Source organism: Urocitellus parryii, chromosome 3, assembly GCF_045843805.1.
Source record: "Urocitellus parryii isolate mUroPar1 chromosome 3, mUroPar1.hap1, whole genome shotgun sequence".
NCBI lineage: Eukaryota > Metazoa > Chordata > Mammalia > Rodentia > Sciuridae > Urocitellus > Urocitellus parryii.
Window position 1 is genome coordinate 206,136,963 of NC_135533.1, and position 15,771 is coordinate 206,152,733.

General features: G+C 42.7%; 1 protein-coding gene across 1 annotated transcript; it reads right to left on the reverse strand.

Annotated features, from left to right (window-relative positions):
• Window positions 1–4,646: 4,646 nt before the first annotated feature.
• Window positions 4,647–12,634, reverse strand: LOC113183493 (uncharacterized). The gene is made up of 4 exons (XM_026389806.2): window positions 12,504–12,634; window positions 8,157–8,283; window positions 7,698–7,746; window positions 4,647–7,153 (listed from the first exon to the last, which is right to left on the reverse strand). The coding sequence occupies exons 2-4, from the start codon at window positions 8,275–8,277 to the stop codon at window positions 5,932–5,934; spliced, it is 1,392 nt and encodes a 463-aa protein (XP_026245591.2). The 5' UTR covers window positions 8,278–8,283; window positions 12,504–12,634; the 3' UTR covers window positions 4,647–5,931.
• Window positions 12,635–15,771: the final 3,137 nt, after the last annotated feature.

Genomic DNA, 15,771 nt, shown 5'->3' on the forward strand with positions numbered 1-15,771 from the left:
ATATTATCAATATGTGTGGACATCAAGTCTAATGCATGTAGAATATGTGGCACATAGTAGTTGCTGGGTCTGTCAACCAAGTCCCTTCTGATTCCCTTTCTGTGCATTCCTCTTCCTAGGTCTACAGCACTCATTCATTCCAAACATACTCTCTGTTCCAGTCTCTTAGAGAGATTTCAGATGAGTCAGACATTTTTTTCCTCCCTCAAGACACTCGATCCAATGAAGAGTCAGGCACAGATGAAGGCACGGGTAAGAAGAACAGGAGCTGGGGGAACCCAGAATGCGAGAGTTGGAAGACTTCCCAGGACCAGGGCAATTTAGAGCTGGAAGTGTAAGAGTGGTTTCTCTTGGGCAATGTATATGCTCAGTGTCTTCTGGTCAAAGTGCATAGCTCTGCCTCTCTCCTTAGTCAACTTCTATCCTATCCCCATCATCCTGGTGATACCAGCCAGTCTAACATGAGCAGTGTGTTCCTCTACAATCAACATATCCAAGATGATATGTTCCCCAGTGGATGCCTGAAACAATGGATAGTACTTAACTATATATATATATATATATATATATAAAAAACATATAAAATGTTTTTTCTTATACATACATACCTATGATAAAGTTTCATTTACAAATTAGGCACAGTAAGAGATTAACAATAGTTAATAATAAAATAGAACCATTATAACAGTACACTGTAAAAATATCATAATAATGTGCTCTCTTTCTCAGTGTGCCACATTATTCCGTAGTCACCCTTCTTCTAGTGATGATGTGGCATCATACAATGACTACCTGATGAGATGAAGTGAAATGATTGATGGCACAGGAGGGCACAAGATTTCATCAAGGTACTCACAACAGCACACAATTTAAAATTTATGAGTGTTTCTGAAATTTTCCATTTAATATTTTCAGACCATGATAATCATGGTACCTGAAACCACAGAATGCTATCTGTAGATAAGGAGGGTATGACTATAATCTTACAAACCCCACAGCAAGGGCTGTGTCCACATAGCTCAGGGCAGCCCTGCCTTGAAGGCTTGTCTAGGTGAAGCCAATGCTTTTGTGAATTGAACTAATATGCTGTGGCTGCCAAAGGACTGTGCTACAGGCTGGTGGCTGTACAATGGAAAGTAGGCCAGAGGTAAGGTGCAGCTTAGGTGGGGGTCACCTTCATAAGGGGGAGTGATGGCTGAGAAGGGAAGTCATCAGTTGCTTTGTCATGAAGCAGAGATGGATGATTCTACACAGGTAACATTAGCTGGTAAATCTCAGAGAGGACACGAGCTTGGAGAGAGGTGGCAAGATTGAATCCGGACAGTGGCAGAGGCACATGGTGAAAATGAGTGTTGGAGGAAAGAGATAGGAAGGAATAAGGAGGCCAATCCCCTGGCTTGACAGACCCCAGCCTACCTCTCTTTGGGGGAGACTACCACCTGCCTGTAACCTATGGCAGACTGAGCCCATGGCAGGAAACTACACTCAGGTAACAACTGTACTAATATCATGGTGTCTCAGACTCCCAGCCTAGCCCCTCCCCAGATCCTCATTTGTAAATGGGGATCAGCCCGTCACCTGGACATCCCTCCTCTCAGCCACACCTCTTCTTCTTCTTCTGTGTTCCACCTGTGCACCGAGACAGGAATGGGGAGCAGCAGTGCCTCACCTGGACACCTTCACACACAGGATGGGGATAAGACAGCTCCCAGGGGTGAGTGAGGCAATGCTCTGTGCAGGTGAGTGTCCTCCTACCACACCTTTACCTGGTTCCCACACAGGTCACCCCACGTGGCCTTTATCTTACCAATTTTCACTCAGCTATACCCGCCCTCAGGCACTTGCCCTTGTCTTCACTCAGGTGTCCACAGCTGGCCTGTGATACCTTCATACTGTAATGTCTGGTTCCCACCGTGATCCTTGGCCTCTCCCCTGTTCCAGTCACCTGCCAGGTGTCCCCACAGGACATAAGGTGTGGACTAGAAGCCTTGGACCCACCCTTTTAAGTTCCTCATTATCAATCCCTTGCCCTCAACCTGGCCAGAACGCTTGTGCAATAGAGGTCCCCAGGTTGTGTCCTTGTCTCCTCCCTGTCCTAAAAACGTTTCTTGATCCAACTCCTGTTCCTTCTCGGTTCCCTTCCCAGACCTTTACCCTCGAGCATCTGAAGACTTCAACTCACCTGGTTTTCCCTGAGTCCCTCTCCAATCCCCTACCCACTCACTTCCACCTGACCTCAATCTCCCTAGTTCTCTCCAAGGCTCTCATTGTATCTGGTCGATGTTTAGCCAGGTGCTCGGAGTGTGGTGTTGGACGCTGTCCTAGATTTATTTCAGCTGTTGCTGGGCTAGCAGGGCTGGGACTGTGGGTGCTAGGGCACCCGCTCAGCCCTGCACTCCCTGCCTCATTCTGCACCTTCTGGCTCAGCTCGGCCCCCAGTCAAAGGCCGCCCCTTCTTGGCTTGGCCTCCCCTACCCATAGGTCATCCCCATTCTTCTTGCCAAAGCAAACCCCTTCTGGGTCATCCCAGCTCCAGGGACCCTCCCTCCCCTCCATGATCCCTCCCAGCCATCTAGCAGCTCACCCCTTCTCCCTGATCTCAGCTCTACCAATCTCATTTTCAGGGCCCTAAACTCCAAGTGGACCGACGCTTCCTGTTCACCCAGCCGCCTGACTTCCATCCCCTTTTCGGGTGATTCTCCGTCAGTCTAGGCTCAGCCCACCCACCCCACCCCTGACCTCAGCCTTGCATTCCCCAGGCTACTCTTGGCTCTCAGTCCAGCTTGTTTCCTGCTCCCACATTTTTGTACTGGGAATTGAACCCAGGATGTCTCGAATGGTAGGCCAGTGCTCTATCACAATACCCAGTCCTTTTTAAATTTGGAGACAATCTCACCAAGTTGATGGCCTCTAACTTTCAATCCTCCTGCCTCAGTTTCCTGAGCAGCTAAACCTACAAGCTGTGCCTCTCCTGGGACCTGCTTCACCTTTCCTCTTGGTAGCACCTGAACAGCTCCAGTTACAGCACAGCCCCTCTTCTGCTCAGCCCCACCCCATCCCTTTTCTGCAATTCTTAGGCTGAAGCTGGAGCAGCAGGCCTACAAGAACCTGCTCACCAAGCCTCCTTTGGCTAGTCTTTAGTGTTCTGCTAGGAGAGAACTCAAGCAGCAACCTGAGATCTCCTGAGATTTTGGACTTGCAAGTTGAGTGGGAGAAAGATGAGGAGGGAGGAGAAGCAAGAGAGAAGAAGGGGAACCCCATCCATTACAGTAGGATCTATTCTCTTTTCCCATCACCCATAGGCAGGAGGCTACACCGGAGGCCACCTCCAGAGGCTGCACAGCCAGCTGGTAAGTCAGAGAGTGGAAGCAAGTTGAGGAGCTTGAGTGACCAGAGGTGGAGTTCTGAATCTCAAGGCAGAATCTGATGATGTGGGTTGGGATCTAAACTTTCAAGGTGGATTCTGTGTCTTGGGTCAACTCAAGGACATGAAAAAGGGCTTGAGGGTCTGGAGTGGCTATCAGTGACTTGGAGTGGGGAATGGAGGGATCCAGGTCCCAGGAATTCATTTGTGGATCTGGAGACAGTGCCCAAGAACAATCCCTTTTTGTGCAGGGTCCAGGCACAAAAAGGGATTTTAGAGATTCACTGCAGAGGTGTCATGCAAGGAACAGAGAAGGATCTAGAAGATTGTCCAGACCTAAAGGAGGCATCAAAGTAGGGTTGGACTATGAGGTGAAAAAAAGATAAAACTCAAAAGGTTTCAGAAGCATTTCCTTGAAAATATGTCTTGTTAGAACTACTACGTCCTTCTTCCCTTCCAAATGCTTTTCCAATTTATTTCTCCATGTCTAACATCCTCTCTTTTGGTATTCTAACTTCTAAAGAAAGCCCTCAGTAATGCCCTTTCCTTTCCTAAATTTAAAAGGAAGTCCTGGTTTATTAGTATGCAGATTGCTGGATACCAGTTAATAAACTATTTCTAAGAAACATGCCTGGAAATTTTGTTTGGTAGAACAAGCCCTACGTAGTTGTTTTGACTGCACACTTGTAGTTGTCGACCAGAATCAGGAACACTCATTCCCAATATGAACAGAGTTGTTTACTATGCAATAAATGGTCTATGTAATTAGATTAGACTGTATCTATAGCCTTTGAGTTAGTGCATCCGAGAATACTCCCAACAATGACAGTCTGATCTGTCTGGTGCACACAGGGCTTGCAGGAAAATGCAAACTGTGAATGTACCTGTAACGTGGAACTTCTAGAGACATCTGTGCAACCTACAAAACTGAGAAAATAGAAATGCAATAGTCAATGGTAGTTTGGGGGACACTCTTGAGTGATTATTCAAAAAGTCAGGAAGGGAACTGGAAGAAGGTATCTTTCTGACCTAACACATCTGGCTATCTCCAGGTATGATGTCTGCAAAACCTGACTTAAGGCTACCTCACAGTCTATTGTGTATTCTAACATAGAACCATAAAGGACAGGGAATCTGGAAAATACTAGTTCCCAACATTTCTCACACGCACATAACTCAATCCAGAAAAGTTCTCCCACCCTAGGTTTTTATTGTCCTTCCTCTTTAACCCAAAGTCAATCATCCATCTAACAGAAAAAATAACAGAGTAAAGGGCAACAGATTAAATTCACACAGAACTTATAATAAACTTGACATATTTACAAATTAATGCCAATTATTTATTAGCAATGAGAAGAGAATGAACTTCATTATACCAAATTTTTCCCCATAATAAAGAAGGGTAGAAAGTATATAATAGAAAAGGGATATCCCAAATCTGCCAATTCAGTGACAAAACTCTCAATAATTGTGGGCACAGTGGTGCATGCCTGTAGTCCCAGCTACTCAGAAGTCTAAGGCTGGAGGAACCCTTGAACCCAAGAGTTTGAAGACCAGCCTGAATGATATAACAAGACCCTGATTCAACAAACACCAAAATACCTGACAAAACACTCAACTATTAACAAAGACTAATTTTTCAATGTTCCATTAACCACAGAATAATTTAAAACTATATAAAAAATCAGATCTACTGCATAATAGAACTACATCTCAATTCATTCAGGAATCTTACAAACTTACATATATAAAATGAATGAGAAAAAAAATTATTAACTGGCATAAGAGAAAAAACAATACCTATTGAACTCATTAATTCAAGGGTACTTACAGAATTATCTCAGTTCAACATTTCTTTGTGAGAATAAGATTTTGAAATCGATAGCAGAGAGATCTACTTTAAGAGAAAGTCACTGATAAAGATTATTAATAAAGGTACAGCTTTTATAACATTTCCTTCAAATTATGATTTCTGGTGAGCAATATACCCAAATTAGTTTGTATCAAGCATTTTATATTTCTTTGATATACAGAATTTCAAAACATTGGTAGTTTCCTCAAAAATCTTGGAAATGTTTGTTAAATTGAAATTTCCTTGGTTGGTTTAGTTTTTTCAGTGTTGGGGATCAAACCCAGGGCTTTACATATGCTAGGCAAATGCTCTGCCACTAAGCTACATCCCCAGCCCCAATGTACATTTTTACATGCTGTTAGGACGTAAGCCAACTGAAGACATTTGAATACTGTTCATATTCTTTCCCTGTGCATTCTTCCATGGCTTTGAATTGAACTGTGAGGATTAAAAGCTTTTCCAAACTCCATTCATAGTAGTTCTCTACACATGCATTCTTGTGTGTATTAGAAAGGCTGTGAGATTATCAGCTTTCCTGCATTCCTTAGGTAGGATTTCTCCTCAGGATCAGTTCTTTCATTCTTACAAAAGGAACTGGGACAAGAGAATATTTTCCAACATCCCTTACATCCACAGGGTGTCTGTATAGTATTAAATTCATTCACGTATTCACGACTGAAACAACAGGACTTTATCACGTCTTATACTTGTACAATTATTCTTTGCTATGAGTTTTTCCATGTTTATACAAGGAATTTTGACACCTGAAGGCTTTCCCACATTCATTACATTCATAAGGTTTCTCTCCAGTATGAATTTTTTCATGTCTTCGAAAGGAATTAGAACTACTTAAGCCTTTCCCACACTGCTTACATTCATAGGGTTTCTCTCCAGTGTGAGTTCTTTCATGTATTCTAACATAACTGGAACTACTGAAGGCTTTCCCACATTGCTTACATTTATAAGGTCTCTCTCCACTGTGTATTATCATGTGTCTTCGAACACTTTTGAGACAAGTGAATATTTTCCCACATTCCTCACATTCATAAGGTTTCTCTCCAGCATGTGTTCTTACATGCATTCGAATGTAACTGGGACAACTGAAGGCTTTCCCACACTGCTTACATTCATAGGGTTTCTCACCAGAGTGAGTTGTTTCATGATTTCGAACAGAACTGGGACACTTAAAGGCTTTACCACATTGTTTACATTCATAGGGTTTCTCTCCAGTGTGTGTTCTTTCATGTATACGAAATAAACTGGGATAATGAAATGTTTTCCCACATACCTCACATTTATATGGTCCATCTCCACTGTGCATTATCATATGTCTTCTAACACTCTGGAGATAAGTGAACATTTTCCCACACTGCTTACATTCATAGGGTTTCTCTCCAGTGTGAGTTCTTTCATGTATTCGAATATAACTGGAACAGCTGAAAGATTTCCCACATTGCTTACATTCATAGGGTTTCACTCCATTGTGAGTTCTTTCATGTATCTGAACATAACTGGAACTCCTGAAGGCTTTCCCACATTGCTTACATTCATAGAGTTTTAATCCATTGTGAGTTCTTTCATGTATCTGAACATAACTGGAGCTCCTACAGGCTTCTGCATGTTGCTTACATTCATAGGGTTTCTCCCCAGTATGAGTTATTTCATAGTTTTGAATGAGATTGGTCCAGTTAAAGATTTCATCATGTTCTTCATGTTCATCGGATTTTTCCTGATACTCATATAGTCTATGTCCAAAATCAGATGTGATATGCCCATTAAGGGATGAATGACCAATGGTCACTTCTCCACCTTCAGGGCTTTCACATGGTTTTAAAGCAGGAGTTTTCTTTTTCACAATGTGATCTGAAATCTGGCTGAAGATTTCTTCACATGGACTACCTTCTTTATATCCACATAGTCTCTCTATCACTTGACTTCTGCAAAAAATGAGAAGCACATTACTAAAGGTTTGTTTACTAATAATTTTATATTTATTTACAGCTACTGAATTTACATTTTTAACATTATCAGTGAAAATATAGGCTTTATGCCCTGCCTGGATCTTCTGAACATGAATGAACTGAACGCTTTGCCAATGGCTAGACCATAACTTCTATGAAAACAGTGACACCCACACTGGATTACTTAATACTGTTTTCAAGTGAACTATTTTGCAAACATATGTATGTCACATTTAAGTTTTAGAAAAAATCTTATAAAAATAAATAAATTTGAAGTTTAATTTCTCATTTTTAAAATTTGCTGTCATTTTAAGATTCTCCAGAGACACTGCTTTCTCTTGCTAGTACAAATTATCTGAGATTTCTTTTTTTAAAAGAGAGAGAGAGAATTTTTTAATATTTATTTTTTGGCAGACACAACATCTTTATTTGTATGTGGTGCTGAGGATCGAACCCAGCGCTGCGCACATGCCAGGCAAGCACACTACCACTTAAGCCACATCCCCAGCCCACAAATTACCTTAGATTTTTGTATTCATCGTCAGTGTTCTGGTCTTCCCATTGTATTCCTAAAATTCAAACACAGAAAAATCATTATGAGTTGGACATGGTAGTGAATGCTTGTAGCCCCAGTTACTCAAGATGATGAGGTGGGAGAATCACATGAACTCAGGAGTTCAAGACCAGCCTGGGCAACATAAAATACCCCATCTCAAAAATCAGTCAATCAATCAAAAGGAAAAAAAATGAAAATAATTGTTATTACGATATTATAAAAACATTATAAAAATGTTGTTTATAATGTTGTCATTACAACATTATAAAAAAATTATTAGTCTCTATTCGTGATACTCTGTGACCATGCTTGACTTGTTCAGCAACAAAATTTTTTTCTACATTCCAAATCACCAAAGAGCATTGATGAGCAAAAAATACTTGTTCTCTAATTGATTAAGTGAGGAAAAGACATCACCCTTACCTACAGAGGTCAGGTTCCTGAAGGTTTCTAGCATCACTTCTCTGTAAAGATCCTTTTGGGAATGATCCAGCAAAGCCCACTCCTCCAGGGTGAAGTTCACTGCTACATCCTCAAAGGTCATTAAGTCCTAAAACATCCCACATGTTTAATATAGGAAGGGTAAGACTCAACACTGTTGATCTACACTGAAATCATAATAGGTTCACATGATGCTGTGGACTCAAAATATTTATTCTATGACTTGGTAATCAGATTTACCCTTTATTCACTCTCACATCCTCCAACACAGCAATTGTGGTGATAGACTTGAACTATGCATAAAGCAATGGATGAACAGGAACACACCCCTCATTGATGAGTTTATGGAGTAAGATGTGCAGCTTGAATCACCCTTAATGTCTCTTTGAACAGAAGACCTACAGTCCCTGTCATAGCAAAGTGTTGGTGTACTGAAGGGCCTACCATTAGCAGTCCTGAGACTGCATATCCTTAGAACAGTCTCTTTCAATATTCAACCTTTTTATTTGTTCTAATTAGTCATATGACAGTAGAATGCATTTTGATACATCATACATACATTCTTCTGGTATTGACCTTTGATAGCATTCAGAATCTGGATTTTGGGAAAGACCCCACCAATCTAATAAAAGAATCATAACTTATTGGAATAAAAACCTGTATGCAGAAACCTCTGTGAAGCATTACAGAGGGTAAAAAATATATATAAGAGGATGGGGAGGGAGAACAAGAAAAGAACAAGAACAAAAGAAAATGTGAACTAAACCATATTGATGAATTGCTTAAGTCTGAATTGAATGGGCACAAGTCTGAGAGGTGAAAAGTAGAGGGGGCCCATTCTTAGGAAGTCCCCCTTCATTTATGAGTTCTACCTCCAGAAACATTACAGTTCTCATTGTGATGGTCAGATTAAAAACTGTTTCCTGCTTTGAGCAGGAAGAAAATAAAAGTAGTCATTTTGAAATATGCCCACAGAAATGTGTTCTTAAGTCCAGTCTTCAATTTCTCAAAGGCCTTATCAACCGGGATGTTATCAGAGCTTTATGTTACTAAGGCAGGCTACTTTATTTAAAAAAAAAAAAAAAAGCAGCAGCTTCTTTTGGCTCAAAGTTCTGAGAATACAAAGTCAAGAGCCTACATCTAGTGATGGCCTTCTTGCAAGCAGAGTCTTGAGACAGTGCAGAGCATTACACAGCAAGAGACAAGATGTAGGGGTGTGTGTGTGTGTGTGTGTGTGTGTGTGTGTGTGTGTGTTTATGTTCTGGTTTATCTCCCTCTGGTGATAAAACCAAAAGGATTCAATCATGGGGGCTCCACTCTGATTACCTAATCACCTCCAAAAGGCTCTAACTCTAAATACTACAGTGAGGTTAAGTGTCTATCCTCTTAATTCCTAAGGGTAGGGGTTAAATTTCAACACATGAAGCCTTGAGGGACACTCAAACTACATCCAAATCACAGCAAGAGCCAAACCTCTGGGGAAGTGTACCATCCAGCTCCACCCCTCTGGAACCTTCCTGCTCAACTAAGGCATAAGGATGAAGAGTACTTAAGGAAGTCACAACCCAGGAACACAGGCATCCTAAAAAATGAGGTCAAAACACATCCATGCAATGTTCTGCCTTCCCCTACAGTTTACCATGACATGAGTGGGGCTCCTGTATAACAACAGTAGAATAAAACTGACAGAACTGCATGCTTCACACCTTATTTAAGAAGTCTCAGGGGCACACCAACAAATAGGGTAACCTGAATGGAGCATAAAAATGTCTAGAAACACACCATCTACTGAGACTGGGTCATGAAAAAGTACAAAATATGTGCAGACCTACAACTAATAAGGAGGCTGATAAAGTAATCAACCTCAACCTTGTCCCAAACAAATGAAAGTCTGGAACCAAACAGTTTCACTGGAAAATCTACCAAACATTTAAGGAAGAATAATCCCCAATCCTACTCAAACTCATCCAAAAACACTGAAGGGTAACATTTCCAAATTTATCCTACAAGATCAAAATTAGGCTAACAACTGCAACAACAACAAAACTACGGTCAACTGTCCCTTATGAATGAATATTGGTGTTGAAATCCTCAAATTCTTATTCAATAGTAGAGTAATCAAAACAATGTGGTGACGGTATAAAAACAGAGATCTAGATCAATAGAATATGACAGAGAGCCTAGAAAGATACCCACGTAACTTTTTTTAAATGGTAAATGACTTTTAAAAAAATGTTTTTATGAGTGCACTATAGTTAAACATAACAGTGGGGATTATTTTGTTTTTTCAGTGTCTCTCAGTACCAAGGGCTCTGCATTGTCACACACCAGCAAGACAGGTTCCTAGGAATAAACAACTGGGCCTTCCCTGACTTCCATTTGCAGACTCAACAGTGGCATTAACATGAAGTCACTGGGCACGGAACTCCTCCTTGACCAACACTATTCACTTACTTTTAAGGGAGAAAATACCCAGTGTTTGAGGAATCTATTAAAATCACTCAGGCTTTGTTTATATATATATAGGAGGTAAAGAATTCTAAGGCACTTAGCTCAACTGCAAAAGCACAAGTGTCTATCCCTTTAGACAATTACAATGTAACTTAATTATCATTTCCATGCAACAAATTAGCTAGCATTAATTATACTTGAATAATTCTGGATGTTGCCTCTTAAGTCTAAGTACCAGAAAAGAGAACAGTGTTCATTGTTCACTGTCCCAAGCTCCTCACCCAGGAATGGAGACAAACTCAAGTTTCGGTGAGTCTTTGTCATCCACTAATCTACCTACCATACCTTCTGATGGAAATGTCTTTATTTCTCTGCAGCCACTGTGGAACAGTGATTTTCCCCATGTCTCTGAGATTCTCATCCCCAGCAGCATTCTCAAGGCTAAGTCCTATTATCCCATTTGAAGTCAACCAAAAGATAAGACCAGATCTGGGAAATGTACTACACACAATATGGAGAAGAACAAAGGTTAATAAAAAATTTTAAAGGAAAGGATAAGGCTAGATATTTAATTTTTTCTGAAATCACCTCTTTCTTGCTTCTTTGAATATATTTTGTCTTACCTCTCAAGTTCCACTGAAAAACTGAGGCTCAAAGAAGTAAATCTTTCCTAAATGACAAGGCTAGGGAGTGCAGTGCTGGTGTTCAATCAATCCATCCTACCACACAGGACATTTCCCCTCACCTCCCATCCTGCTCACTGACATGCTCAATATCCACCCTCCAAGGGAAACAGACTTCCCTGCTGTGTGCCCAAAGTGCATTTTCCCTTTCACGAAAGGAAAGGAAATGGCACCATCTTATTGGGGTGGGTTTTCCTAGTCCTTTGGGATAGTTTTATCCCTTCAAAAGGAATCCAGGGGGCAGGGATCATTTCTATCTTGTCCCCACAGCACCAACATCTGATAAGTGGGCTAACCAATATGTTTTCAAGAAAAAAAGACCTGGTTAGGGAAAAAAAAAAATCTTACTATCCCAAAGGCTTAGCCACTTAAATGAGGGTATATCAAGAGATTCCTCCCTGCCATGGGCATCCATCTGCTCCGTTATGAGATATCAACAAGCAGGACCTTTAAGAGGTGAGTAAGCCCTACCCTCATGAATGGATTAATGCATCCACGGATTAATGGATTAATGGGTTATTTTAAACTTAGCCAGTTTGGCTAAGTCTCTCTGGCACTTCCTTTCTCTGGACATGTGATGCCCTGTGCCTATTCCAGCTCTGCCAGCAAACAACCAGATGGCACCTCTCAACTCTGGACTAGAACCATGAACTAAAAATAAGCTTTTCTTTATAAATTACCCAGACTGTGGTGTTGAGTTATGAGCAACTAAAAATGGACTGAGAAACCTAGGAAGAGTTATGCTGAGAAGACAGGGTCGTGCATTTGAGGCCTTGCTTCCAGATATTTAGAAAATTCAGGGGGAATCAGATCCTCTCTGGGGAGAAAAGAGGGAGGGGGACCCCACATACCACAGCTCCTCTGCAGGAGCCCTACACACACCACACACATACACACACACACACACACACACACACACACCAGATCCTCCCAGGGGAGACAGGCACGGGGACCTCACACTCCACAGCTCCTCTGCAGGACACACACACACACACACACACACACACCCCAGATCCCAGGGGAGACAGGCACGGGGACCCCACACACCACAGCTCCTCTGCAGGACACACACACACACACACACACACACCCCAGATCCCAGGGGAGACAGGCACGGGGACCCCACACACCACAGCTCCTCTGCAGGAGCCCTTCATACATGCACGCGCGCGCACACACACACACACACACTCACCCCACGCCTCCCGCCGCCACCGTCTGGGCAGACGCGGGGCTGCGCGGCGAGCTGTCCAGAAAGGGTCCCGGCTGCCGGCCCAGCCCCCACGGGGCGGAGGGACCGAGAGCCCAGCGGCGCCAGCCGCGGTCGGCCTCCCGAGCAGAGGCGGAGAACACGGGTCCCGCTGCGGGTTCCGCGGGTCCAGCCGGCCCCTCCTTCCCCCTCCGTCTCCCACACTCACCATTTCTCTGCTTCCGCGGTCTCGCGGCGTCCTGCCGGCTGCTCCTGAGGTCAGCGGAGGTCACAGCGCAACAAAGGCTGAGCCGCTAGGCGCCTCTCCCGGGAGCGGTGGCCAGACCCCTACTGCGGCTGCGCATAAACGATCCCCACGGTTCAGGCCGTCTCCCCAGCCTCTTGCCGGCGCTCCTGATTGGACAGTTCGCACAGCCCCGCCCCAGAGGCCCTGATTGACTAGTGATCCAGGACCCGCCCCGAACCCTCAAGAGACAGCGACCCTGACGTGTCTGAGTGGAGCCCAAGTGACAGATTCCAGCCACAGCCCTTGCTAGCCCAGGTGGCCTTCTGGGGCACCAGCCTGGCCTCACCCCGGGATAAGCAGAACTCGTTCCTCCTTTCCAGAGCTGGCGCCGGCTTCTTACTGTACTCAGTGGGTCTTTCCCGCTTCTCGTCCTGGAAATGGGGTCACAAGCATTGAATAAATAACTTTCCTTTTCCATCAGTCTGACTAGACCCTCCTTGAAGTCACTTGAGGCTCTCTCAATCCCTCTATTTAAAGTTATCGATTTGAAACTTTCTTGGACTGTGGTATCTTGGGTGAGAACCTTGTCCATTTTATTTGCTTCTGTTCTTTCTAACCAGGTCACACCATCTGCTCACACAGAATACACACAGAACACACACAGAATATTACAGCAGTCCTCCTTTACCCGCAGGAGATACATTCCAAGAACTCTAGTGGATGTCCTAAATCTCAGTACCAAACCCCATATATATTATGTTTTTCTCTATAGGTGCACGCCTGTGATAAAGCTTAATTTGTAGATTAGGTACAGTAAGAGATTAAAAACAATAAGACAATAACAAAATTTTACAATATAATGTAATAAAGGTTATGTGAAGGTGATTCCTTTCTTTCTCTAGCTTATTATACTCTACTCACCCTTCTTGGGATGACACGAGATGGTAAAATGCATGCATGTTGAGATGAAGTGAGGTGAATCACATAGGCATTGTGAGCTAAGTTAAGCTACTATCAATTCACTGTCTGAGCTGGTTCAAAGTGATCAAGATAGAAAAGTTCAGGCTAGATGTGTAGCTTAGAGTGCTTGCCTCGCATGTGCAAAGTCCTCGGCGTCACGTCTAGCACTGTGAAAGAGAAAAGGTTTGAGGAGGGGCAGAAGGAGAGAGAATCATCTGCCTCTAGTGATCCTGTATCATTTTCCACTTAATATTTTTGTCCCAAGTTTAACCAAGAATAACCAAAATCTTGGAAAGCAAAAGTGCTCTTAAAGAGGACTACTATATTGTATCTTCCTTCATTCCAGGTCCCAGGTTCATCTCTGGAGAAATGAGACTGCTTTTGTGTGTTAATAAAATACACACAGCTCAAGGACGGAGGCTAGTCAGTTCACCAGGAAAGTCCATGGAGTGGAACTTCCTAGTTGTTTAACTTAGTTGTTTTTAATTGACAAAGAAGGTTGGAAATTGGAGCCTACTCTCTAGACTCTAAGGATGGAGCTAATCCCCAGTGACATATGATTTAATCAATCATGCCTACAGAATGAAATTTGCATAAAACTCCTAAATGCTGGGGCGTGGAGAACCTCACCTCTGTATTGGTGAACACATAGAGATGCTGGAAAGTTGACACCCCCAAATAGGACTTGGAAGTTCCACATATCCCCTTCTCCCATGCTTGCCCTACGCACCTCTCCCATTTAGCTATTCCTGGGTCGTATCTTTTATTATGCACTGATAATAGCAAGGGAAGTGTTTTTTGGGGCCCTATGAATCATTCTAGCAAATTCTAAGCACAAAGTGAGGAAGAGATTGTGGGAACCTGACTTTGTAGCCAGGATGGACAGAAGTGCGGGTTCTCTGAGCACCCAATTTTTCTGACACATTTCTCAAGAGTGCCCCACTTTTGGGACTGAGCCCTTAAACCTGTGGTTCGTTGAATAAGGACTGTAGAGAATGATGGGTCTGAGTTTACAGATGAGTCTCCACGAGTGAGCATTGGCTAGGAGAAGCTATCAAGTGACATCTTTATGGAATGGTGACCCTGCAGGGCAGCAAGGTAGAGAGGCCTTCATAGTGAGCATTACTTCAACCAGTGTTTGCCTGGAAGGCTCGATTTACAGATATATGTACCTATACTGATTCATAGGTGGTAGCTATCCATCCAGCAGATGACTTGGAAGGAGCCAGATTTTAGGACTGATAACAAAGAGCTATTGCACTAAGAATGTGAGAACAATTTGCTCCCAGTGAAGGATCTCTGCAGAAGTGCTCTCAATAATCAAGTGGCAATAGACCCCTTATCTGGTTATCAGTAGGTCTCATCTCAGTGTAAGGGTAAAAAAAAAATAAGATTAAGTTTTCCCTGTTGTCTAAGAGAAAGGAACATTTCACCCCCCCTCTGCTTTTTCTTAGAACTTATATCTGTAAATTCTTCCTCTGTCCTTCAATATATACATGAATCTTTTAACAAGCTAATAAGCCTCTTGCCAGCATTAGAACTCAGGAATGTTTTTCTGAAGACTCTGGGAGCCACTTGTTTGAAATGTAAACATTCAAAGAAGATAGGGCCCTATCTTCCACGGGAGGTTAGCTTAAGTGCTTTCTTTGTCTTAACTATAACTGTTGCTTGTTGTGGGGAGTCAGTGTTTAAAGGCAACTAACCAAAACAGATGGCCACCCTAATTACCAGGTAAATTTAGGATGAAAGAATGTTAAACAATTCATGCTCTCATGTCCTTTCCCATGAAGACAAGTTCTGGTCTGTCTTGAGAACATGTAGTAATGGATTATATCTGCTGATTTTATTTAAAAGACAGAGTATCTTTTTGTCTTTGCCCTGCTGAGCCACACAGGGATGACATCAGGAATGGAGCACAAGATGGGTGATCCCTCACCAAGGCTGGTCTGGATGCTGCCATTGCCAGATGCTTTACCAACTAATTAGACCAGTGCCGATCCCGGAATATAACAACCTTGGTGCAAGGTTGATTGTTTGGATGCCTACTACCATAGAAGGGGCTTGGAA

What these genes read in the sequence shown, in the direction of transcription:
- LOC113183493 (XM_026389806.2), bottom strand. Translation starts at nt 8,277, where the DNA reads ATGACCTTTGAGGATGTAGCAGTGAACTTCACCCTGGAGGAGTGGGCT. An exon ending in CAGGAACCTGACCTCTGTAG is followed by an intron (nt 7,747 to 8,156) that starts GTAAGGGTGATG and finishes TTTGAATTTTAG; the next exon opens with GAATACAATGGGAAGACCAG. An exon ending in GATGAATACAAAAATCTAAG is followed by an intron (nt 7,154 to 7,697) that starts GTAATTTGTGGG and finishes CATTTTTTGCAG; the next exon opens with AAGTCAAGTGATAGAGAGAC.